Consider the following 26,753-nt stretch of genomic DNA (forward strand, 5'->3'; position numbering starts at 1 on the left):
TGCTGAGTGTCAGTGATGTGCCTGGAGCTGGCTGGGCTTCTGCCCTCTCCAGAGGTAAAGGAGAGGGACATGGTTCAGGCCCCTCTGGTTATCACTGCAGCTTTGGGCACTGTAAGGCTGGAGAGTTGTGGCTTTGCCCCCTACTGCATGTGTTTATGCTGGTGGTCAAAGTCCTCTTCCTCTGGGAAAGGAGAGCTTAATTTGGGGATCCACACACCTCCCCAAGCTTTTGGGTTCTGCTGGTTTGGAAGAGATGGGGGGATAGTGTTTTCTAATCTTTCCTGAAGCAGCATAAAGCAGCCACTTGAAGGGGTGACAGCTGAGTCCCTCTGGGCATTTTCAAACCTGGTGTCACTTGCCACTGAGCCTTCTCATGTTGGGTACTGCTGGAAAAGGACCATTTCACTGAGCTTTGTGTTGTCATGGAACTGGTTCAGTCTTATGTCTTGATCAAAGCAGTTTCTATGCACAAATGGAATTTCTCACATAAATAATTCACTCTTAAATTAGAAAAAGTACTTTTTTGGTTTTTCAGACAAAGACCAGGAGAGGTGAAGGTTAACTTGTGGTGTTGCCTGTGCTCTTTGGCAAATTTGCCTTCACAGGGAAAAGCTCAGGTGTCAAGCCTTTGCTTGTTAGAGAAGGCAGTAGATAAGTAGCTGCCCTGCTGGCTGTAGAGGAGGACGCTCCACTGGTTTGGGCAAAGCCAGCTATCCAGGTGGGCAGGAATGCCTCATGTAATTCCAAATTTCACTAATCAAATCATGAAGAAAATATTGCCAAAAATGATCAGATATTTAGGATGTACCACTGCACACTGGAAGGCCGTGTCCATATATTGTGGTGAACCTCTTATACTGGTGTTTTTCCTACAATCCCTTCACTTAAGATACTAAATGTTTGTTTGTAGAAAAAAAGCCATCTGAGAACCTGAGTCCTAATGTAACTTAGCCTTGTCAGATCTTTGGAGGGTTGGAGGGTTTTGTGGTCATGCTGGCCATGATTCTTCGTTGAAAACTTTTCCCTTCCTACAGGATCAGAGCCTGGACTCCTATAGTCATGGACCACAAGTTTGTGATGTAGATAAAGAACAGATTATCTGTGTTGCCAAGTAAGTTAGGCATAAACATGTCTTTTGAACTATTTTTAAGTGTGCAAAGCAGGCAGGTTTTCATGATGTGCATAACCAGCTTTATTTTGGGTCAGGAGGTCACTGGGAGTGTGGTGCACTACAGGGAAGACCCTTCCTGCTAATGGGCCAAGACTTAGTTTTTAAAAACCACCTTTTTGTGCACCTCCCAAGACTTGCAAATTTCTAAGTAATCTCTAACTGCTATAAGATTTTTAGGATGTGCTGTGTTTTTTTGGTCCACCTTAGGTAAGACGTTCTGAGCTTCACACTGCACCAGACCAGGGCGGAATTACCATGCACAGGCACCTCGTTTGGTCTTATTTATAGAAAAATTGTCTGAGTTTTAACTTAGTGCTGAACTTGAGCACTCCAATCACAGCAGTGGTCGGGGGGGGGGGGGCCCGGGGTAGGAGCAGGTCGGGCTGGGGTAGGTGAGAGGGACCGGGGCAGGCGAGTCCCGGGAGCAGCGGGTGGACGTGAGCGGGGCTTGGACGCAGTGGAGGCGCCCCGGCAACACCGGAGGGAGGGTCTGGGTGCAGTAGAATCCCGAGAACATCGGCGGAGGTGCCGATGCAAGTCCCGGTACAGGTGAGCAGTGGGAGCACCGGTGGCGGTCCCGGTGCAGGTGAGGGGTCCGGCCGCAGCGGAGGTCCCAGCACAGGTGAGCCGGGGGAGCCCCGGCCGAGGCGCCGCCGCCGCCGCCAGGGGGTACTCGGGGCGAGCGAACGCGGGGAACAAAAGGCGGCGGGTTCCCCGCGGCCGGAGGGGGGAAACGCGGGGCCGGTTCCCGAGCCCTCCAGCCCGCACATTCCATCCCGAAACCCGAACCGGGGGGCAGGGGGCGGGCTCGCCCGCGCTCCGCGAGCTGCGTCCCCCCGGCGCGGGCGCCGCGCGGGGCCGGCGGGGCAGGGGCCGCGGGGCTCGGCCGGGGCTCCCCCGGGCCCCCCCCGGCGCTGTCCCGCCGCCGAGCCCCCTCGGGCCGGTGCCTCCGGCGCGGCCCCGAAGTTGCGGCGCCTCGGCCCCCGAAGTTGAGCGGGCGGTGACGTCAGGCCCGGCGGCCAATGGAGCGGCGGGCGGGGGGGGGCGCGGCGGCCGCTCCATCCCCGCACCGCCATCCCCGCACCGCGCACAGCCCGGCGCCGCTCCCGCACGGACGCACCGGCAACACACGGACACACCGCCGCACGGACACACGGCCCGGCCGGGGGCGGCTCGCGGCGCCCCCGAGGAGCCCCCGGCGGCTGCGGGGCTCTGCGCAGCCCCCTCCGCGGGGTTACCTGCCCGGCCCAGGTGGGGCGGTGCGGAGCGGAGGAGGCTGTTTCGGAGGGTGCCGCCGCTTCTGATGGATGTTTTGTGTGTGTTTGCCTCCGCTCCCGGGTTCTCTTTCATGTGAGGACGCGTCTGGCTCGAGCTCTGTTAAACTATCTGCCTTCTGGTACCGGCCGTAGATAACAGAAAGAAACCTGAGCCCGAAAGGCAATTCCCCACCTTCTTCCACCTAACGTGACCTTCTCGGGCGCCTTTGAAGGTTTGCTGGTGCTCCGGCGATGATGGCAGTGGTGGGTTCCCTTGGGCTGTACTAAGAGCCTCTTGTTTTCTTTTCCCTTTCTTAGAGGCATTTCATCTTTAAGGGCCGGCTGCTCGCGCACACTTTTATACCCACTGAAGCCATCAAGAAACCATGTTGCGCGGTGGAAGAAGTGCGTTTCTGTGCCTTGGAATGATCTTGAGCGTTTGGAGCTCCGCGACTTGGATGCCTGTTGGAGGATGCCCGCATAAATGTACATGTATTGCTTCCAACGTGGATTGTCATGGACTGGGACTCAAAACTGTACCGAGGGATATTCCCAGGAACGCGGAGAGACTGTAAGTAAAACCGTTAAGGGCTCCTCGAGTACTTGTAGGAACACCTGGGACGAGTTTCCCAACACCTGCCTATCAGTGCAGAGTACTTAGGAACAGGAGTTTCAGTAATCCAACACGGATTAATGTTTTCAGGAGGGAAGGGGAGGAGCTTTTCAGGAGTTACGGCGATCCTGCCGCTGTGCCTTTTCAAAAAACGATCTGTTTCAGAGTTTCACGTTTTTTAAGTTTCAGTTACCGTCTGATTGGGTTTCGCAGTGACTTGCTTGTGATGGAGCTGGGAGCCGTACCCGGAGTGCTCCCCGCTGTAATCATTGTCGATGCAAACACCAATTTAGTATGCAATTACAAACCTGGATGTTTTCACCTGGTGGCAGTTTCTCCTTACTCTCTCAGTATGGCGATTTCATCACCATGGAAAAACCGCCCGCTGCCATAAACTAATTCAAATGGAGAAGAAATCACATTAAACAGCCTCTAATTTCTCTTTTAAACTGCTGCGGGGAAGCTGCTCGTTTAATTTTTAATCTGCTTCGGGGTTTGTGATAGTAATGTAACGCTGTGGGGAGCAAGGAGAATAGTGAATGTGTTCTCAGCAATTCCTCTCTGTCATAAGTTCTTATGAGTATTTCAGTCGACTCCTTTTACTTAATAAGTTTCTAAGGAGAAAGCTGAAAGCAAATTTGAGCTTTGTGATAGTGTTCTGGCACTCAGTTGGTGCAGAGGACGGCGTCTCTGACGTTCTTAATGCATAGCAGATGGCACATTTCAGAGAGTGCCCGGTGCTAGATATGAAGATGTCCAGAGTGGAATGTTAAACAGAGCCCCAGCCCGGCTCTGCGCTGCTCCACGCATGACCTCAGCAAAGTGCACTCATTTGTGCCTTGTGTGGATTAGCTGATAACTTAAAATGTTTTTGAACTTGTAAGCAAATGCTGGAGATTGTATGGCCTGACTTCCTGTTTTATTTCCTTCTGGGTCATAGAGTTGGGGAAACTTCAAATTTTCAAGCAGTTTTTTCCTCCGAGGAAGAAAGCTGGATGAGGTTACTAAGCAAACAAAGTTTCTGTGCAGAGAGCACTCCTAAAGGCTGAGTTCTGCCCCGGAATGGAATTTTATAGTATCCTTGGCTGTTTCTAAATGCGTTTTATAGTGCTGAGAGCTCTTAAATGATAGCAATATGCAGCTTTCTCACTACACTATTTTACCATCTTTGATGTTTTGTGGCCATATCAGCCTTTCTTTTAACCCCAGCTGTGTGAGCAATCGTTTTCAGATGTCAGTGCTATAGAAACCTTAACTTCTGCCTGAAACTGTGAAACTGTGTGCTCTAAAATCGATGGGTAGCAACCTTGGCAGCTTAGGGCCAAAAAAACACACCCTGATCCTGAAACAACAAACCCCACAACAAACCACTACCAGAGCAAGCACTGCCAAGGCAGGCAGAGTATGTGTGATAACACGGGTGGTTTAAGAGTCAAAGGCTAGAATTAAACTTCTAAATTCCAGGTTAAAATGATTCGTGAGTGCAAGGTTAGTTGGCCACCTGAGAAGAGCTTCAAAATGATAATTTGTTATTACTCAAGTTTAGGGGGAATAAATGAACGTTGTTGCCAGGTTTCATTGGTGGAAACTTATGTAATAAAGACCTGAACTTGCCTTGCCTCCTGCAGGAAGCTGAGCCAGGAGAGGAAAGCTCTTGGCCTTGGCATGTTAAGTGTTAAAAAGACTAAAGGAGAGTGTAATCACTGTGCTGTTGGTCTTGTTCTTTTTGGTGTTATTTACAGATTTAAATTTTAGATTAATGACTGCATAAAGAACAATAGTAGCGATTTCACAATATTCAGTTTGAATATTTAACCTTAGAAGATACCACCACTGATAAATATGAAATGGAGCTGTGTTGGATGGTTTGTTTGGTTTGAGGTTTTTTTTAATAGTGTATTATTGGAGCATTCAGTGGCTGAAACCTTGTGGAAATAGGATACAGAGGATTGCGTAGTAACACATTAATCCATATTTTTAAACACTGTCTTCAGTTTTCATCCTGTCTGTCCATCGTGAGTCTTTCCCTGGTTTTATGATGTTCCCTGACATCATCATTACAACTGTGTTTTAAAGCTTGTGTCAATTCTTTCAAATCTAGTTATCTGCTAATTGCACTAACTTGAATTTTCTAGAGTAAGCAGTAGAGAGAAAAAAATTAAATTCCTCCAAGTCTAATTCTACTCGTGGGTGAAACATCAGTCAGCCACAGGACATATCAGAGGATCTCATTTTCCCTGTGGTCCACAGCAACCTGTAACTATTTATGACATAGCAGTGGGTTGATGTGTAGTCTTTAACTAGTATGTTTAGCTTGTAAATAAGACCAAATTGATTATATCTGAAGTGATGAGAATATTTTTTTATCTCAGAGAAGTGTTTATATGTTGGGAAAATCATTTTAACAAGTTTCTTGATGGCCACACACTGAGTGCCTTTTTCAACTGTTATGCTCTGGAAAGGTATTTACTTCTCTCTGCATTCTCTTGAGCTAAAAATTCCACATACCTGTTCAAGTTGGAAACTTTTTGCTTTAATTAGTGAGAGATCTAATGGCACCACTTAAAATGTTTTGCCACTAAACTTTTAGAGTTATGTTTGGACAAATGTTACAGATTGTTTGGGCTAGTGGAGCCAAGTTAAATATTATTCAAATTTGTGTTAATATGAAACCCAGGAAAACTGAAAATATAACATAAAGGAAACAATGGGAAATATCTTCAGGGGGAAAAGAATTTCTTATTGAGAAGTTCTATTAAATGAACCAGCTTTGATTACTGATTCTTCATGAGGAATGAGATGCACATTTTTTTTCTGAAGGCTTTGAAGGTGCACTTTTTGTGAGGAGTTGTACCTGTGATCTCTGTCTTGAGGGAAATGCACAAATTAACCAGTGATCACAGAAAGAGTTGTAAAACTGTCCTATACTTCTTTTTTACAGAGATTCATCTCTAATAGTAGTTTTGTAAATATAGCAAGTGTTGCTAGGTTTGGGTTGCAGTTTACCTTGTTATTACACTCTATGATAGTCTTCTAATTGTGTGGTAGAGATTGAAGCTTTGGCTCAGTTCACTTTCATGAAGAGCTAAAAAGAGGTGAACACCATGTACTGCTGCACAACCAAATTACTCAGTCTGGACAACGTAAGTGGTGAAGGAAATACTTGTCACTTCCAGGAGTAACTTCCAATTATCTTCGTTCTGGGGAAGGAACCCTTGGAATGGCCATCGTCTCACACAGGAAAAGACACAGAAATTAGGTCTAAGACTTCTCCTCAAGTTGCAAAATGTGATGCTCCACAGAGACCCTTGAGCAGGATGATAGAGTTGACCTTGTGGCTTGTCATTGGGATTTACTGGTCCATTCCACATTGTGAAACAAAATCCTACCAAAAATAGAAGTTTGTAGACCTTTTGTGTTGAGGAGAAAACTAATGATTTAGTAGTTAACTTAATTCTTTTATTTAAGCTGTGCAACTGATAACACCTTCTGTCTTATAAAGGCAGCACATTTAAGGATATGTAAGTATATCCATAAAAATTCCAAATATTTTACATTTACTGGAAAGTTCATTAGAATTGCCTCATCAAACTCCCCTAATCAGATTTGCTTAGCTGTGCTTCAGTTCTTGCATGTGATTATTTATATAATTTTTCTTCGGTGGAAACATTTTTTATCTGCGTAAAATATTATACATGTGGCCTTTTGTAACACTTAATAATGCTGATAGTCAAGTTTAGTTTGAGATGATGCCTAAATGCAGTGAGCAGATCAAAGCCACCTGTCTGACAGTTGTATTTTTGAGCTCTGAAAGGGACAAGTGATATGGAGAAACTGCTCAGGAGCCTTCTGGGTCAGTGTCTGCTTTCTGTTGGAATGTAAAGCCTGAGCCTTTGTGTTTTCCCTTCCATTCGTGTCTGGTTATCTCCTTGTCTGTTAGCAGCACATTATATATGTATAAAAGTTTCTTTGGAGAATTTAACCATGTTTGAGTTCTTGATGAGTTTATGTTCAGTGGCTTAGAATCTCGTTTAATTGATAGCTCTCCCGTGTTAGTCATTGCTTTGTTTTGCCTTTCATTTGAGGGATTCTTTACCTTGCTAAAGTGATAAAGCTTGCGAGACTAATCTGTTCTTTGCTTTGTCTGAGCAGCTAAATAGAGTGTGTCCACATATAGGTGCAATTTAGAAGCTTAGTCATCTGCTTACTCCTGAGTTTTCATGTGGTCTGGGGTTTCTGTTACACAAATATATTATTATGGTGGTTTTGGCCTAGGTGCATTGAGCTGCTGAAGTTGCACTGGCTTGTAATAAGTCTTCAACTTCCTCAAGTTTGTCTCCAAATTAAATGTAAGCTCCTGTCTTGAATGCTTCCATATTGCTGCAGAACACGCTGTTAAACACATGCAAATATAATTATAGTGACTCTTACACTGACATTCTGTTTTTCTAGAGCTCTTCCCACTAGGGATTACCACTCATTTGTTTGTGCAGTAATAGTCTCCAAAACCTTGCGTGGAGCATTTCTCAGATAGTTTTTTCCCTAGGTTATGTGTCAGTGAGTAGATGTACATGGCTTTGGCTTGGAAAAGCTCGTTCTCAGAGGGACTGATCCTGGGAAAACTTGGCTGAGTTGCTTAATTTGATGTGGATACTTCCCTTTATTGATACAATGCTGTGTGTGCTTGGCTGGACAATGCCCTGCATTGTGTAGGATCAGTCTTGCACTTTTAAATCTGTTCCCTCGTTTTGAAGTGATGGAAGCAGGAAGGAGGATGGAATCAGCTGCTGTAAATTGGTAGCTACAGAAGCAGAGAGGTGGCCATTGTCACGTTGTCTGTATTTATTTGCAGAAATTTGGATTAGATTCTTAGATGAAAGACCAGACTACTTCCTGCAGAATTTTTTAATGAGTTGCTCTGAGACTATTTTGGTTTTTTTCCACGTTCTTCAGCAGATGAGTGTTGATTCATGCAGAAGAATTAGGTGAAAGGAAAATTGCCCCTCTAAAAACAACTGTTGTCTTTTAGGAAGTCCTAAAATACCCATGATGAGTATTGTTTTTTATCCCTGGAATCTGTGTTTGTATGAGTTTGTGGAAGTGTGTACCAAAGACCACAGGTATAGCTTACCTGTAGGGGTGGGTTGTGAGGCCAAAAACCCCTAAACTCTTATATATTTTATTGATATAGTAATTGTATAAAACTCAGTGTTGTATGCTATCATTTGATTGCTAAGAAGTCATTTGACCTTTATAGTCAAAACTACCTGTAATATTTTGGAATATCACTACCAAGTTTTGGGTTTTTTTCCTGTTTTTTTTTTCCTCTTTTTTTTTTGTGTGTTTGTTTTGGTTTTTTGTTTAGTTTGTTTTTTGTTTGGGTTTTTAGTGTACAAACATTTCCAGTTGTGTTTAAAACAAAAATAACTTGTCCTGTGTGGATGTTAACTTGTGATATGATTTATTGTCTGCATTTCAGAAGTGTTTAGGCTACTCCTTAACTTCCACAGAACAGAAGGAAAATGATTTTCCCAAAGAAATCTCACCAGTTGCTTGGGAATAATGATAGGGAAAAAGAACTTGTCTCTCAGAAGAACATTTAGTGAGCAAGTTTCAGTGATTGTATGTTAAGAATTGAGCTTGTTTACTGGAGAGACTGTTCAGGAGACTTAAACCAGGATGTGTTCCCTCCCAGGAACTAATAGTTAAAATTACTTGAAGCTTAATTTTTCCAGAACCCTTGATATAGTTTGTGTGGTGCCCACAGTGCTTGATTTCCCACAGTGTGACTGTGAGCAAGTGGCTTCTCCAGGACCAGCAGATCACATCTTAGGTGTAAGTAGAGCCAACAGTCTGGTGGAGGCTTGATGATGGCACCTGTAGGAATCAAAACACACATCCTGCAGTCCCACAGCTCTCTGAAGTGGCTTCTCTTTTCCTGCTTGGCTTATTTTCCACTCCTGCAAGACAAAGCAGGGATGTCTCCTTCAGGGTGAGGCACAGCAAGTTTCTAACTTCAGGTGAGGAGGGAAGGGTTTCAAGGTAAGTTTGGAGAGAAAAGCTGAAGTGAACCTCAAATGGCAAAGCTTTTTCAAGAACAACAGTATTGGCAATGTCGTGGAGAATGACTAGAAGTGTGGCAAATACTTCCTCAGATGTTTGTCTATCCAAATGTTCCTGTACAGGGATGTGCAGGGGAGCAGTGATGCTCACAAATGTTACCATAATAGAGGTCAGTTTTGTTGCCCATCCTTGTGAGATTTGAGACAGGCTGGTGGGATGTGCATCCTGTCCTTGGCTCCTTTCTGGTACTTAGGTGACAATCTCTTCTTGTTGATTCAAGTGCATTAGCATAATTTTAGATGGATTTTTGGCCTAGGACTGCTGTTGTCACTCCCATCCCCTTTTATGTTCATTAACAGGTTTTGTTTGCCAATGTAAAGCTATATCAATTTGACTTTTTTTTGTTTGTTTTTAAGTCGTTTTCAGGATAAGAAAGGGCTGGGTTCTAGTCACATTTGGCTTGCAATATGGCCCAAGCTACTCTGTTTTCAGTATTTTCCAAGTCTTTTTTCCAGAGATCTGTAATGCTCTATTTCCAAATCTGTTTTCAATGTTGTGCAGTCAGACATATCATTAAGATCTTGAATGGTTCTCATCAGTGACAAGAACTGCTTCTTCCCTATTAAGAAGTGGCTTTGTAAGCAATTGTCAGTCTTTTCTAATGGTCCTAAATACATAAAGGATCCGTCTGCCTATTTACAAAAGGGAACGGGTCTGTGCTCTTGTGCTCAGAGTAAATTTTAGATGAGTTTAAGGCCATTTCTGCAGAAAGGGAGTTTAAGAGGGTGATTTTTACCACTGCCAGTTATTTTCAGCTTTTTTTTCCCCCCCTAACTGAATCTGGTCTGTCAGTTTTCTCTGTCAGAATAAATTTGCCTGGTATTCCAGTTTTACGCCATCTGTTTGATGGCTGCAATCTATGTTTTTAGTCTTATGATTGATAGATTTTTGGAGCTTTTAATTAGATTTTGACTTTTCTAACAGTGACTTGCTGCTTTTTTCTAAGACCTTAATTTCGTGTCTCAGGTGCAAATAAGAACTTAGCTGTGGGTTCAAATCTCCTTTGCTGTCACCGGTGAAGGAGCATTTTCAATAAACATGAGTGCAGTTAAAATGAGGCAGAAAACACTGTTTTAAAGCGGATCTTGTCTTGACTTTGCATCAAGAAATGTGGAAAAGCTGTCTGAAATTTACTGCTCAGTTGTTTACAGGATTGGTGTTGATCAGCAGCCCTCTTCTACCTGTGTTTTCCTGAAAATTTGCAATACTGTGGCAAAAGTGATTCCTAACTTCTTATATCAAAGCAGGTGGTACATGGAGAGTCCTCAGGAGACTCCTTGGGAGAGTCCTCTGTTTCTCCTGCTGGGATCCCACTGTGCCTTCCTGCCTCAGGGGTGTGGTGAAGGATCAGCCTTGTGGGATTAGCACCAGGTTATTAATGAAGACACTCAAATGTTTTTAGAGTCCAGGCAACACTGAGGGTTTTGGGAGGCAGCATCCTATTGTTGATACCTTGCTGGTTGCTAAACTGAGCCCTGGTCATTCTGCTTTGAGGTGCAAGGCTTTTAGCAGTGATACCACATTTGGGATAGATTTTTTTAGACTCTTTGGAGAGACTTTAACCCTCTCCTGGTCGTGGGGATGTTGTGGTGACACCATGTTGTGACTGCACACAGACAGTCACCCAAAAATACAAGACACATGAGTTGCCTGTAATTCTTGATAATATTTTCCCTGTGAACCTTGACAGTAGTTTGAGTCTACAGGACACAGGACTGGTGTTTCAACCAGGGCTCCATATAATGGAAGGGATAAACTGCTCTGGAGGTTAATGATTTGGAGATCAGTAACCCATTTTAACAGTCTGGGAACATGCTTGGAGCAGGTGTGGGGAGGATGAACTCCATTTTTGAAAGATATTTTTGCTTTTCTTTTTCCCCTTTCCATTTTGGGGTTTTCCTGGGAGGAACTGTCCTCATTTTAAACAGAAAGTTTGTTTTGCAAAGTTTTAAGTTTACTGTAATTTTAATTCTATCAGTTAAAAATATGTCATGCAAGTTAGGCTGAGTTAGAGTTGAGGGCAGTGCCTGCTGTGCTGCTCAGTGGTGCTTCATCTGCCTGTCTTCATCCCTTTGCTCTTTTTTCTTTGCAGAAAACCCTTTGGGAAATCTTTGTTTGTACAGTGCTCAACAGGAGAAATCTTGAGCTATCATGAGGGTACTTTTAGGCCCGATAACTGAAATGATAATAAACTTCATATTAGTGAAGCTGAGGTTCTGATCTCCAAAATCACAGCACTATCAAATGCAGCTTTTAATCTCTGTCTCCAACCTTTTTTTTTCCCGGGAGCTGGAATCTGTCAAGGTTGGCTGCTTTTCTGGGGGGTGGTGAGGGAGGCACAAAGTGGAGGGAAGAGTATGGGAATCAACTTTCTCATGAAATGTGTCAAAAGATAAGCATTTAACTATTAAGAAAATAACATTTTGATAGCAGAGGCATAGGTGCATGCTTGTGCATGCTAATAGTTAGGGGACTATTTCTGAATCCTTGGGGGTTTTATTAGTTGGTCTCTCTCCTTTATTCCTGAGGCAGGTAAGGAATGTGCTAATTAACTGATACAAAATACATGTGTTAGTAGACTGTGAGGTTTTACTGGTGGGTGTTGTTGTGAGACCCTAATAAATAACCTTGAAAGCTTCAAAAGATGGTGAGTTGTGACCCTGATGGACCGTCTCAGGCCACATTAAAGTGAAGTATTTTAAGTCATTCAGCCAAACTGTCCTACAGAATTGTCTTCCCTGACATTTTCTCTGGGTGTGCACTGGGCAATAGTGAGCACTTGTGCAGGTATTTGAGCAGATTTTTAGGTTGAAGTAGTGCTTGGTTGTCTGTCTGTCAGAAATGGTTTTCAGCATTAGCAGAAAACATGGTTGCATGTTATGTAATTCTGACCTTATACAAAAGCTTGGCTTGACTTGGAAAAGCTTTTTCCACAAACAACTGGTCCCAAAGTAGAAAAGATTCAAATTCCTGACTTCAGTTTTCCTTTGAAGATAACAAAAAGCTCAGCCAAAAATGGAAGACACTTCCCCTAGAATTTTGCAATCATGTTCCTTGGGACGTGCTGTCTTGTCCAAGATGAATGAAGAAAGATATTCTTTATGTAAGAATATAATTTACCTTTGCAATAACGTTTTTTTCCCCCCTCTTATAAGAAGGAAATAACAAAGAGCAGTTTGATGGTCCATTCTCTCTGTTTTAGGATATGGAGTGTAGCATGTAAAGCTCCTGTAACAGATGTGATTGCATGACATCCAGCCCATTACAAGTAATCCTGTAGTATGTGTACTGGTTGTCCACAGCTATGGAGACACCAATGTTTAATTAAAACAGTTGTGTTGTTTAAATATGACCCTGAGAAACTTCAGCAAGAAAAAGCTGCGTCCCGAGAGCGGTTTAAATGCCTTGTGCCTTCCCAGGAGTCCTAAAGCATGTTTTGCCTGGACTTTGGTGGGAACTTAATTTGTGGATTTTCTCCAAATTTATCCTTTGGCTGGGTGATGGTTTTGTTTAAACTGGGGAGGCCTTATATTAGGAGGGGTTTTTTTTGAAATGCTGATTTTTGGCAAAACCTGGATGAAGCATCTTGGCTTGGGGAGGGCAGTGGTTACAGCACCACTGAGCAATGTGGGAGCTCCTGGGTCACAAGCTTCTGTGGAACAGTTGTAGAGGGATGAGAAGAGGCTCTGGCAGTCTCATCCTTTTGAAGTGGTAGAGCTTGTTAGAGGTGATGTTTTAAGAATAGAGCTGGGGAGCAAAGAAAAAACGAGAACTCATTGTAAGGGAATGGTACAGGGAAGCAATCGTGCATTTCTGAAATGCCTGAATAAATGCAGCAGGGGAGGTAAGCTGGAGATGGGACTAAGGGGGTGAGACAACCTGGAAGTAAAATTCTTGGGCAAAGAAAACTTGTTTTCCAGAAGTGGAAATAGATATTGAGAAATAAAGCCCTGAGGGAAAGGGCTGGTTCTTCAGAGAGATGAAAACACACATCTGGATATAAGTTTCTGAGATAAGAATGTGAAAGTGTAGAAAACAGCCCAATGATCCTCTGGAATTGTGAGTTTTGATAGATAACATATGAAAAGACAGCCAAAGATAAGGAGCAGTCAGAGGTTTTACGATTTTTTGGGGTGGGTTGTTTGGTGTCGGTTTTGGTTTTATGTTCTTTTTTCCCCGCTGGAGAGTTCTTTAGCTAATTGCTTATGAAGTTTTTTTAAATGGATTACTCCCTGTTGATGTGAACTTCATTTTATAGAATAGATATTTTCCAAGGTTGTTCTTCAGGTATGTAATAGGGTGAGTGCAAAGTGGTTTTATAAGCATGAATAGTTTCAGTAACTTGAAACGTCAGATTTGTGTGCCAAGTCTTTAGGAAAACTTGAGTTTTGAGTTCATTTAGCAAACATTGTGAAATCAATTCAGCTTTACTACAGCAAGTCTAGTGTTGAAAACCAAAAGTGGGATGAGGATGGGGAGACAAGGAAGATGGGAATCTACTTGAGAGTGAAGAAAATTGGTTGTAACATCTGGTTGGTAAATTCAAGTCAATATAAGCTTCCTTCAGGATTTTATTTTACATATTAAAACTGTCCTATGTCTTTTGCTGCAACTTCTTGGCTTCATCTGCTCCTTAGTGGCCACAGTAGACCTGTTACACTCAGTGTGGTGGTATTTGGAAGGAATAGAGTTGGTGAAACTGGATGCTTTATAAATTTAAAAAAAAAAAAAAAAAGAAAAAAACCACCCTGAACAGCAACAAAAAGAAAAACCACAAACATAAACAGAGACCTCTCTTACCTTTCCAGGAAAAGATCTCCTGGGAAGGGTTTCTAGTCTGTGCATGTCTGAAAGGGAGCAGGGTGATGAAATCAAGGCTTGATTTTCATGCCAGACTTCACTAAAATCATTTGTTTGTTGGTGGAACTTCTTTCCAAGTCATCAAGGATTTACAGCAGTCAGAAGCAGGTGTGAAATATTTCAGGTCCTAAACATCAAGTTGTCTGTATTACTGAAAAGCGCCTAAACACACAGCAGTTTCCTCACTGTGAGATATTCAGTCTCACACCATGTCATTAAGTGAAATCCAGAATTAAATGCAAACATCAGATACTGTCTCTGTGGAATAAAGCAATGTGCATTTTGCTGAAATTTGTAGAAATTTGGGTTTTTTTTCCCCTAACTGAATCCAAATCTGACAAAGATGGAAGCACAGGCACTTTTGTCATATCCTGATGAGATTGTCCATTTGATAGTTGAGTGAAAATATGGCCCAAAGAATGTTTGTTGTCTGATTTCTCCCTGTTTGGCTGCTTGAGCTTTGGAATTGCACTGGGCTGATCTAACCACCTGATCGATGTCCATATAACCAGCTGGTGCCTGTTGGATCTGAAAGATGAGCTACAGTTGTAGGAATTACGTAGCAATGACTAAATAAAATCAAGAATTGAAAAGAAATAAGTAAAAATTTAAAGTTTTTGTATATGCAGTTGTTAATCTTGGTTGGGCTTTTTTAATATGAATTAAAATGATACTTGAGCTAATATGAGAGCTAAAATGACACAGAACTGTACTTCTTTCTCTTTATAATGTGCACATGATGGCTTCTTCATATTAAACCATGTTTCTGTAGCAACTGTATTTTAAAGTATTTTCTATAATTTTTTTTGTACTTCAGATTTAAAACTTTCTACTAAGCCCTCAACTCCCCCCAAACCAGAAAACAACAAATGTTTGTTTTGCCCTATTCTTTGTAGAAGAGGTGGGACCATAGAATCTTTAAGGTTGGAAGGGACTTCAGGAGATCTCCTGGTCCATCCTCTGCTCAAAGCAGAGCATGGAATTTGTGCAGGAAAGTGTCCAGTTGGGTCTTGAAAACCACAGCACCTTTATGAAACCTGTTCCTCAGCTTGACTGTCCTGACAGCAATGAGGTTTTTTCATGAACAGCCAGAATCTCCTCATTTTCAGCTTATGATCATTGTATCCCTTCCCCTGTGTTGCACCTCAGTGAAGAGCCCTGCTCTGCTCCCAGAGTGACCCCTCTGGAGCTGTTGGAAGCTGCTCTGCAGTACCCAAAGCCTGCCCTTCTCCAGACCAGACAAGCTGAGCTCCTTTAGACCCAGCTTTTGTAGTCAAGCCCCTTGATCCCTTCAGCATCTTACTGGCCTTGCTCAAGTCCATTGGGATCTTTCATGGACAGAAGGGCCCCAGACTGGGCTCAGCATTCCCTGTGTGGCTGAGGAAGAGCCTCTTCTCCATTAATCCACAGCTGTTATTTCAGCACAGAAGGCAGTGAGGTTGCTCAAACATGATTGAACTTTGGTGAATCTGTGCCTTTTCTCAGCCAACTTCTCTTCTGTTGGCCCAGAAATTTCTTCCAGTGGTATTTGCACTGACTTTCCCAGTAACAACAGGCTGCTGCTGCCCAGTCTGCACTTTGCCATGTCCTGCTTCTAAACTTTTTCCAAGGCAAAGATAGTATTTGCCTGGATCAGAGATGTCACAGCAAGGCTGTGCTGGATCAGCCAGCTCTCTGCACCAGCAGATCGATCCCACAGGCTCATGTGGGTCAGGATTCCTTAGGTGATGCTTGACTTGATCTTCTGCTACTACTGCCTGTTCCTCTCCTTGAACACAAAGACTTGAGAGTGTGTCAGTGAAGACTCAGCTCAGAGAAGGCTTTGAGAACCTGCTCTGTCACTAAACCATCACATCTTGTTTATTATTTTATAGCTAATGCTCTGCTAGAAGCTTTTCTTGATGTCCCTTGCTAGTTTGAGCTCCAGCTGAGCTTTGACCTTCTTCTTACTACCCCTTCATGTTTGGGCAATGTTTCTGTGCTCCTGTGAACTGTGTGTTCCCCCTCTCTCCCATGTTGGAGCTTTGTCTGAGATGCCCCTTTACCCAAGGTGTGAACTAGCACATGAGGTAGTGCCAGTACAACCTCCAGCTGTTTAATTCTCTCTGCAGACTCTTCTTTGTCTTCCACAAGGGCACAGGAGACACTGCCAGGTGAGATCTGGGACACATCAAGAGTAGCTACAGGACTTTAGGAACAGAGGTGAAGGACAGAGGAGTGTAAAATGTACTGTTCAGCATTATTCTGTCAGCATAACATTTCCTTTCTATATAATCAAACCTGCAAACTCTAATAATTAGACAGGAATTCCTGCAGGCTGAGACAAACATGTATTTCCTTGGAAGAAGCAGAGTACTGGAATTACTCAATCCATTATGCTGCTCTCTGTGGGCCTTAGGTATGACTTCCACATGAGTCTGCTCAACTGGAAATTCAGCCACTGCACAAGCTGCAAAAAGTAAATTTGGGCTCTTTTTTTTCCCCCTTGATGTTTTTTAACATCTGTAGCTTGCCAGATAACTTTTTTTTTTTTATTTTTATGAGGATGAGGACAGAAGTGTGTCACCTGCAAGCAGTTCCAGATCATTTGGACACTAAAATGTGTGTTATTAACCAAGCACTGCTGTAATGGGCTTGAGAAGGGAGAGCTTATTCACAAAATTAGGGCACTTAACCCTAGGATCCCTTTTCCCATTGTTCAGCCAGAAAGAAAACAGTCTGAGTCATAGCTGACAGCCTCTGGAATCACAATGAACGATCTCACTTTTCTGCATTAAAAGCCGTGTCGTGGAGGTGTGTTACAGAGGTGGGATGGACTGCAGCACAGGGTTTGCACACTCCAGCTGTTGTGTGGCTGTTTAATTACTATTTCAATTTTCCTGGAGGCTGAAACTATCCAGTGTCATGTGGTGCTGTCCAACAACTACAGCAGAAATTATTAAATGTCGAATTCCGAGTTAATTGATATTCTGGCTTAAGCTTCCCAAACTGCTGGATCCCAGTATAACTGTGCAGATACACTGTGCAGTTGTTGCTGAAGCTGTGCAGGATATTTAGGAATCTTTTCAAGAACTGGTGGTTGTGTTTTTTCTGCTAATATTCCTCCACCTATGACTTATTCATACTGCAGATCAGGCAAGGGGTGGTCTGTTTTCTCCTACAAACCAGGTAGTTTAAGATCTCCCCTTAACCTTTTATTTAAGTTCAGCAGCTCTCTCATCCTCTGTTCAGATGTCACATGCTACATGGAGGGCTTTAAATCTTTTTCTTCCATAGAACTAGATGATGTGAAGTGTTCAGAGAGTGCCAGTCTTTCAAGAACTCTGCAAAGGAGCATGAGAAATTTTTTTTCTAAGTCAACTGTTTAAGAAGAAGAAAATCACTGAAGTCTTTCAGAGTCGAAATATATTTTTTAAGAAATGAAATTGCTTCAGCTGAATCTGATTTTGAAGTTGTTGTCTTTCTTTACAAGTGATGTTCATACTTGCCCATGTGACTTGGAAACTACTGGAATTTGTGCATTTCATAAAATCCAGTCCCAGGAATTCATTTCCTGCATTGCAAAATATGTTAAATCTGAAGATATGCAGATTGTGCTGCCAGAGGGCTTCAGGGTAGCGTTATAATTGAGTAGTTTATCACAGTAACTTTGAAGTTCTTGGATTGAAGACATAGGAGAATTGCCAAGTGCTTCCTATAGGGAATATGGTCATTTAAGGTTAAGAGGCTAGTGGCAGTCCATAGCCATTAAAGGCAAATTAGCTGCATAGCAGAAACCCTGGAAAATGGTTAAAATAATAAAACAGATACTGGGTGTGTAAAGACTGCAAGGGGCAGCCAAAAGCTACTCTGTGGGCACATTCACACATGGGAGTGGATTTTTGTCCTTTTACTGGTTATGGTTATTGGTGTGTTCCCAAACTAAGAACTAAAGCACTCAAGAGAGGAGGCTTTACTGAACAACTTTCTGCCTCCAGCTCTACAGTAACTTTCCTAAAAATCAAGAAGATATTCCTAAAAATCAAGAAGGTGTTTTTCTTATGGCTTTAAGTTTCTAGAGTGCAATAGGTAGCCAGGTCAGTGGTGGAAAATATGCATTACCTATGAGAAACGCAAGTTTCTTCCAGCTCAGGTGCTGAGTGTTTGTGTTCATGGTTACCTGGCATGGTGACTGGGGGCTGGAAATAAATCTGACAGGAAAACTTTCATGGGATGACTCAGCTGTCATTCCAGCTGGTTTGGGTTGACACAGTCACAGAGAATGGACCCACAGGGATCACGGAGTCCTTTAACAATGTCATGGCACAGGAAAATCCCTGTTTCCCAAGAATAGGGTCTGCTGTAGTTATGTGGAGGAATTGGGCTAATGAAAAATATCAGTAGCTACTCAGGTTCAGGAATCCAGGTTCAATTGTTATCACTTGAATTTTAGCTGCCACGTTTTGAATGTTGATTTATCATTTAAAATAAAATCCCTTGGAATGTATTACAAATTACTCATAGCAAAGAATGTGTGCTATAACCTCAAAACAGATGCTCTTAAGTGCCTTGGAAAATAATTTTTCTTCTGTTCTTCATGAACTTCTGGGTGTTCCATGACTTGTGTTCCAGGTGAGGTTTGTTTTGATGGGAGTTCTAGGTGGATCCTGATCTGTTGGTTCTTAGGGGACAAGAGAGGTTTTTATTAATTCCCAAGTGCATTGTCATGTGTGACAGAAAAATTTTATGCATTCCTTCTTGGAAAATACCAAAAATGAGATGAAGAGAAATGCACCTTCCCTGTAGATTACAGGGGGAATTGGTTTAATCAAAATTCCTTTCAGAGCATTGGGTTCTGTGTTGATTTGTTTGTCCCAAAAGTGACCTGTGTGTGTAGCTTTGAACTGGTGTGTGGCAGCCACTTTGAAAACTCAGCAGGAACAGAAACTAAACTTTGTTTGAGATTCTATGACTCAAAATGAATATTTACCTTACTTGGGAAGCAGTTGGACAGGAAAGAATCCTAGTGCTGTTTAACTTGGGTAAGAGCTGTCTTTTGAAGTCTATGGCAGTTAATTTTTCCTTAAATACAGTTTCTCTACTGCACTTTGAGTTGTTTATTAATATAAACAATCAAATATCTAAGGACTTCAATGAGGTCTAGTGCTCCTTCTCCTCAGATATTTTCACTTTGTATGCACTTCTGTTTTGTGTGATGTCTTCTTAAGTTAAAGAAAAATGAATTAATAAATATTTTCTGAAATACTGCCCGTCTAGGACTTGTGTTTGTCATTGAAATGCAAAATCAGCTACTACCCTGAAATTACTGGACATCAGAGATGTTCAGTTTTGTTGTTGGGAATGCCACTGTGTTTGCCAGATTGGCACCTGAAGGTTCCCTGAAAATAGAGGAAAACTTAGTTGCTCTGGAACACTTAGTGACAAGAAATGGTTTTAACCAAACACAGTAATTGTGTTTCTCCTCGAAGGGGAACTAAATTTAAGCAGCGTCTTTTCTGCCCAAAAGCTAACAGGGTTAGCTCTGAAGTCTGATGGTTTTTTCAGCATAGAAAAAAAATTGTACCTTAAAAAATGTACAAAGTAGAAGAAGCTTGTTTAAAGCAAATACACCACTTGCAGTAAGAACATCAGGGTGAGAGTATTTTGTTCACCTGTGAACTTGTACAGTGCCCACATATGAGGGACTTCAAAACCAAACCATTAGAGAGGTGTACAGAGAGAAAACTGGTTTATGTGCTTTCGTAAGACTTTTGAATTTGCCTTCTTTGTGCCTGGAAAAGCATAACTGGGCAGTCAGAGGTAACTCCAAAATGGGCAGTTGATTAGAAAACTCCAAACCTATAGTCTTGGAAGAGCTGAGGAATTAAGTTAGTGGTTCACCTGGGCATGCTCAAGATTCACAACTTTGATCAGGGCCCGAACTTCAGATTATCTTGCAGACTATAATTCAGAGAGGGCCTAGCAAGTAGCAAAATGACATCTAACTGTAATAGGAACTCACTGTACTGGTGTTGCTTTGAAATTTTTGCATCTTATAGTCTTGGTTTGAATTTTTGCATCCTCGTGTATATAAAAGGATTTGAATTTTGTATAAGGTATTTTTATTTATATGTAACTCCTGAATTACTGAGCTGAAGATTGTGCAAGACTTCAGCATCTGATGACTGTTGTTGTTGGCTCTTCTGTCAGAGTTTGATGTTCATTGTGGAGGTGATGTGGTGTCAAACTCAATTCTGACCTTGTACATCAGAGGGGTAGAGGCTCAGAGCTGGCCAGGATGAGGGTGTGGATTTGCCAAGGTATGTGAGTCTGCAAGGCTGAAGCACAAAGTGTGAAGTGGCAAGTGGATTTACTTCTCAAATCATAAACTTTATCCAGTCCAAGGACGAGGGTGGGGGCTGAGATCAGTGTCTGGATGTTTTGGAAGAGCTGAGTGGCTGAGCAGAGTCATCATCATCAACTGATATTTAAGTCATGTAGCAGAGGAAATCTGTGCACTCCTGGCATGCTCCAGAGAATGTTGGTGCTTTAAAACACTCAAAAGTCTGTCTTAAATTCACTTGATTGTCTTTATAGAAGAGTGAAAGATGAAGCAATTCAGAGGAGTTCTTGCGATGAAGCAGGATTTGCTCCAGTTGCTCCAAGCATCCCTGTTTGTAATAAGTGTGTACATCGTGTGACTCAGTCTTCAGCATCTACAAAATATGTGTTGGATTAAATTGTTATTAGAACATAGCAGGACATGCTTATGAGTAAAGCTCCCTTTAATAGTTCATCTGAACTCACTTTCATGAAGTCTGATACTGTTCTAGTCCAGTTCATGTTTCTATTCCCATTTAAATTATTCTTTCCTCATCTGTTTTCTTGAAGCTGCCACTACACCTGTGTTGTCCTTCACAGGTTTTATCCTAAAAAAAACCCAAACAACAATTAGAAAATGGTTTGACAAGAGAGACTTAATACCAACAGCTTTACTAGAGCTGGTATAGATGACAGTTCTCATTTCTTTTTAAGTGAGTGATACCAACTTAGCTGCTGACACTCCACAAGAGATCTGTATTCTTTAATGGAGTTTTCTTAGATGTTTTCAGATGGTGAGACAATATTATTTGAATGTGACATGACAGAGTAGTAGCTGGGCTTCTGTATGTGTGGAGTGAGGTAGATGTGCTGAGTAAGATCCAAGGTCTGCTTGGCCCCACATTGTACCCAAAATGCAGGAATTCTGCACAATAAGAGTTTTATGTAGAATTATTTTATCTGGATGTAGATATGTGTTAAATTCACCTTTGCAGTATTATTTTCCTCATATCTTTGACTCAGCTGATTTCTTTTCCAAGAAATCCTTTTGACTCCAACAGTCCTTTTGAACCCTGATGGGTTTGAAAGCCAACCAAGGTTGCACGTTAAGGTTTAGCTCTTTGTAGTTGAAACCCACTAGTGAGCCCATAATCAGCTGCCAAACTTTATAAAGGAAACATAAAATATTATGTTGCCCACAAATACCAGCTGTAAACCACTAATGTCTGCATAGGTTCAGTAACTTCAGAGTCACAAAGTTTAATTGAGTAATGGGGTAACCTGTGGCAATCTGCTGCTCTGCAGCCAGGGTTAGACCTACTGTGAGCTGCAGGAGGAAGTTTTACATCGTAGTCCATCACAGTTTTACTCTGCTTTTCTTCAAATGACAGATAAGCCTTGAGGAAGAACATGCTGGAAAGGGCAAGTGTCCAAAAGGTAAACACTGTTTTTAAAACAGAGGCAGCAGTTATCAATTAAATCAAAATGGTTTGAGGAAAGTGATCTTCCTGAAGAATGGCTCTCTTAAAGTTAGAGCTTTGTGCAAGTAACTTGACTGACAGAAATGGAAACCTTTGACTTAGATAATAACCTTTGCAAAGGAGTAACAGAATTGATGTTATGTGTACAGTATAGACTGTGCCAGTCTGCAGGAGTAGAGGAAAAAGCAATCTCAAGATATGTATTGATCAAGGAATGTTAAAGTTTTTTTCAGATTAGGGAGCTGCAGATTTCACCGGGGGAAGGACGTTGAGTGTCCTTGGGGCTGAAAGCAGAGAGGAATAGTGCTGATGTGTGGGATTGGTGTCTGAGGCTGGGCAGGAGGGGTGGTGTGGTGGAGAGATTGCTGGGTATGTGCCAGGAATGGGAGTTTTTCATGCACTTGTTCAAGCTGAGTAAAGCTGGGCTGGTGATCAGGTCTTACCAAAATGCACAAAACCTGTGGCCACTGACACCGTGTTGCCCTGTACACCTTGGCTGGCTCCTGCCTGCCTCAGAATTCCAACCTGCTTAGTGCCATGCTTTGCTAGAGCTTCTCTGAGGTAAAGGCAAGGGAAACCTTGTGATGGAATGCCATGCAAAGCAGGTGGGGAACAATATACAAGTCCAATACAGGGTATTTTATGCGTTGCTTACTCCAGATGTAATTGTTTGCAATGCTCTCTGCAATCAGCTCACACTGGGGCACCAGTGGATGGTTAATGATGCACCAGGGTGGAAGGACTGAACTGAGAACAGAAGAGAAAATTAAGCTGGAAAATTTGAAAAATTTAGGCAGTGATTCAAAGGTAAAAAGCATGATTTAATGGAAAGGATAAAGACAAATGGAAGAGAATAGTCTGTGCAGGCAGTGAAAGTGCCCTATAGATGGTTTGTGGGTTTTGTTGTTTTTTTTTTTTCTTCAATGGATCTTTTTTAAATATAGTTGACATAAGTAAGGATACTGGCTGTCTTGTTCATATAGCTGAACTGTAGAAACTTCCCTGCCCCCTTTTCCTTATCTTTATCCTTACTTTCCATATGTGCTAAAGAAAATGTCTTCCTGACAAGAGAATGTGCTTCTTGTATTATAGGAATATGTCCTGTGCTAAGATGCATAAACTCTTAAATTTTATAATATCTGTACTTAAACCATTTTATGACTTAAGGATTTTATTAGTATTATTTTGATGTTTATCAAAACCCATCAGAAGTAGAATCCAAAATTATTAAACACTTATTTCTCTACTCTAATGTATCACATACTGCTTTAATCCTGTTAAAGAAAGTGGCAAACTGGGACCTATGACACCAGTAAATATTCCAGTCATCTGAGTAGGACTGCACTTAAGGGTCACTGAACTAACTTGTCCTCACTTCAGGCTCTGTGTGGCCTAAGTTTCTGCAGCAGGTTGGACTCACTTGGTTTAGAATAACCCCAAAGTCTGATCTTAATTTAGAGGCCTAGGACTCCTGTTTCAGCTGTGTTATACCAATTGGGTCTTGATTCTATGCAGCTTCTTACAAGATTGTAGTCTTTGAGGGAGGAAGAAGCTTTTAGTGAGCATCAAAACTAGAAATAAAAGTGGAAGAAACTTCATATATGAGAGCAACATAGAGGAGGAGACAAAATGCATCAGGATTGATGACTTGCCTTTTGCGATTTTAATGGAAATGTTCATTTGTACAGTGTGAGCAGCTGGGACATGCTCCAGTGACTGAAATACTTTCTGCTAATGGAAATTTGGGTGTCAGTTATAGTGCCTGAATGCTGCTTTCTTTTTCCTCTGCAGTGATCTAGAAAAAAATAATATCACAAGAATCACGAAGACGGACTTCACAGGGCTGAAGAACCTTCGTGTCTTGTGAGTATAACACAAAATTTGTCTTTTCTTTTACGAGACTGTTTTAAGGTGCTAGTACTGAGATGTCCATAATTCTGGAGAGCAAATTATGGTAATTTCTGCATATTATTCAGTTGTTGTTCTTTTAAACCAGGCAACTGGAACAGTTTGTGATGTGAAACAGTAAATTTTGGTTCTGTGCTAAAGTGAGTGCAGTTTCAGAGCTATTTAATTCTTTCCTACTGGCTTTTAATAAATCTTGTGGTAAAAACTTTGTCCACTCTACAATCATTAATGCATAAATCAATGATATTGAAACACTAGCAAATAGGACTTTGAGATTTTGGTCACTTTAAGGTACAGTGCCATTAATAGCACTTTTGCAGAAGATTTTGCAGGAGTTCATTAAGGAGAGCTGTAGAAGTTGTACACAAGGAAACCTGTGAATTTTTTTAGTCTAGTGTGCAGCAATACAGATATTTTAGGTGGTGCTGTCTCATGTTCTCAAAGTATCAGTCAAGAGCTTAACCACACTCCTAAATGGGCCTTGAATGTTGAAAGGGGAAACACGAATGTGTCATTCCTGGTTTCCTATTTTCTCTTACCTGAATCTCAAACAGCACCACTAAGTTAGCGATGAAAAGTTGTCCTTTGAGTAGCTTCTAAAATAAGTCCTTAAGACTGCAACAGTTGAACTGTCACAGTCATTTAGTAATAATTCAATTAATTATTTAAGTCCTGTGAGGGAAAAGGCAAGTAATTTCTTCTGCTACCTTAACACTTTTGAAAAACTTGTCATATACTAAGGAAACACTTCAAATGTATTGGAAGACTTTGTGTTCCTGTGGTGTTTCTCTCATCTCTAGCAATGGAGTTGTTTAGATTTCCTTGGCTCCCATCCCAACTGTCAATACCATTTTGGGAGTCTATTAAAATACATGAACTATACTATATTAATGCCAGTAGTTGTTTTGTTTTTGTTGGGTTTTTATACTGTCAGACATTGTCTAATGCTGCTGCAGTCATTTATGCCCTTAACAATAAGCAAAATGTACAACTGCCCTTTTTTTATATGAATTTTTTTGTCCTATGTTCATTACAAGTTTACATAACTCGTTTGTTCAGCCTTGGAGTAGCGTGGTATTTGCCACAGAATTCATTGGGAATAAAACATCCTTCAGATTTTTCTTAATTTTTTTAGTTCTTCATAATTCTGAAATTCTACATTACTAAACCCCTATTGTCCCTCTTTTTTCCCCCTGTGTATGTTGGAGCTATGGTGGGAAGCACAGAAACATGCAGCTTGTCCCAGTGATCCTAGACAGGTATCCTAGTCCTGTTTGCAGACATCAGAATGAGCACTGGAAACAAGTGACCTGCAACAAACTCACAGAACAGCACAGCAGGAAAAAAAAGATCTTCTGGTCTCAAACAAGCAACATGGAAAATATTCCTTTGTGCACCTTTTCCTTTTATCCCTCAAAACTCCATCTTTTTTCCTTGGGAAGTTTTTTTCCTCTCCCTCCTTTTAGCAACGTGCCTTTTTGGTTCACGTGTTTGGGTTTTTTTCAGTTTTATTTTTTTGACTTTCATATGTGGTCTTAGGTGTGGAACACTCTCTTGCTGCCTGTCCTCTCTGCTGCTCTCCTGTTGAACAGCTCTGAGCATCCTCAGAGAACTGAGGGCAGAGGAGGGGCTGCTGAGAACAGGCAAGGATAGTCCTTTTTCCCTGGTCTTCACTGAGCCCAGACTTACTGTGTGTTATGTTCTTCCTTTTTAGCTTTAGCTAAAACCACATGGAACGTTCAGAGATGTTTAGTCCCTGCACCCAAGTGCTCTTACAGAGGCAGAAATGAGGCTGTGCTGGAAGGGAGGGAAAAGCTCAGCTCAGTGGGACTGTTGGTATCTATTCCCTGGCTTCCACTTCCCCTACAGAGCATTTCTGCTGTGTAAATGAATAGTCATCCCCTACACACTGTAAATCAAAGAGAAGTCAGTCTCCTTTGCTTATAACTTATCCTTGTCTTGGTTTCGGGGTGTGGAGCAAAGCAGGACCAGACACAGTGGAAAGCTGGGACTTGTCCCTTGTGATTTTACACCCTGAAGTTGTGTCACAGCTGCCTTGGCTCTATTTCTGGAGGAGATTGAATCCCTTTGGATTACTTACCAGGGTTTGCTCTAGAGAAAGCCTGAAGTCTGTGCAGAACAAAGTCTGGACAAAAAGAATACATTTCCATTGAGTGAGCTCCTCTTTTGGGCTCCAATATCTCATTTATGTTGCAGAGGAACATACTGAGGATGTAACAACCAGGCTCTAGACCAACACTTTTCTGAGCAAAGTGGTTATGGTTGTAGAAGTTTAGAAACAAAAATGTGTACAAATCTGGCAGTAAGGAGGCAATTTTGGAGCAGTTCCCTCTCAGTCACCAAGAGGAACAGTGCTGCTCTGTCCAGGCTTTAAAATAATCTCCAGTTACAACTGTTACTGATACTTCTGTGAAAAGCATTTTTATAACATGTGAGGAGAAGTGGGGAAGCTCTTATTTATTGTGTTAAAATTAACTGGTATTTTTGGAATTGCAGACACTTGGAAGAAAATCAGATTAGTGTGATAGAACGTGGAGCTTTTCAGGATCTGAAACAACTTGAACGACTGTAAGTATCTCTATTTATACACCCATGGAAAAGCTACAGTTTGTCTACCTCACTATTAGTGACCATCCACAATATTTCGTGATTATAAAATTAACCTTCTTTAGGAAAAACAGAGATGAGTACCTGCCTAAATTAAAGTAGTCTTTTAAATACTGCTGAATTTGTATTACATGATGGCTAATAACTGAAATAAATGTAGAGGTGCTTGCCAAGAAAATAGAACTGGTGGCAGTGAAACCAAAGCCTCAATAACATTATCAAAAGGACATTATCTGGGCAACTCATAAAATTGATATGTGGGTGAAAAGATATTTAACATTATTTCATAATATTTTATTATGCTAATGGAAGTTGGACTTCTCTCCTTAGAGATCCACTGTGTTTCTAAAACTGCCTTTGTACTTAGTTTTCTGATGAGCTTCATTTCCACTAAAGTAGCATAATGCCAGTGG

The 26,753-nt window shown here is 41.7% G+C and overlaps 1 protein-coding gene across 2 annotated transcripts in view; it reads left to right on the forward strand.

Moving 5' to 3' along the window:
• Positions 1-2,289: 2,289 nt before the first annotated feature.
• SLIT3 (slit guidance ligand 3) overlaps positions 2,290-26,753 on the forward strand; it is a 479,718-nt gene continuing 455,254 nt past the window's right edge. Inside the window, exons 1-4 of one of the 2 annotated variants that reach the window (XM_027682484.1) lie at positions 2,290-2,660; positions 2,746-2,998; positions 23,596-23,667; positions 26,230-26,301. In XM_027682484.1, the coding sequence (XP_027538285.1) occupies positions 2,814-2,998; positions 23,596-23,667; positions 26,230-26,301 (329 nt within the window). In that variant the 5' untranslated portion in view covers positions 2,290-2,660; positions 2,746-2,813. Of the gene's footprint in view, positions 2,999-23,595; positions 23,668-26,229; positions 26,302-26,753 lie in introns of both variants that reach the window. The other variant, XM_027682483.1, reaches the window with a different exon arrangement.

Source organism: Neopelma chrysocephalum, unplaced genomic scaffold (assembly GCF_003984885.1).
Source record: "Neopelma chrysocephalum unplaced genomic scaffold, ASM398488v2 Primary Assembly neopelma1_63, whole genome shotgun sequence".
Classification (NCBI taxonomy): domain Eukaryota; kingdom Metazoa; phylum Chordata; class Aves; order Passeriformes; family Pipridae; genus Neopelma; species Neopelma chrysocephalum.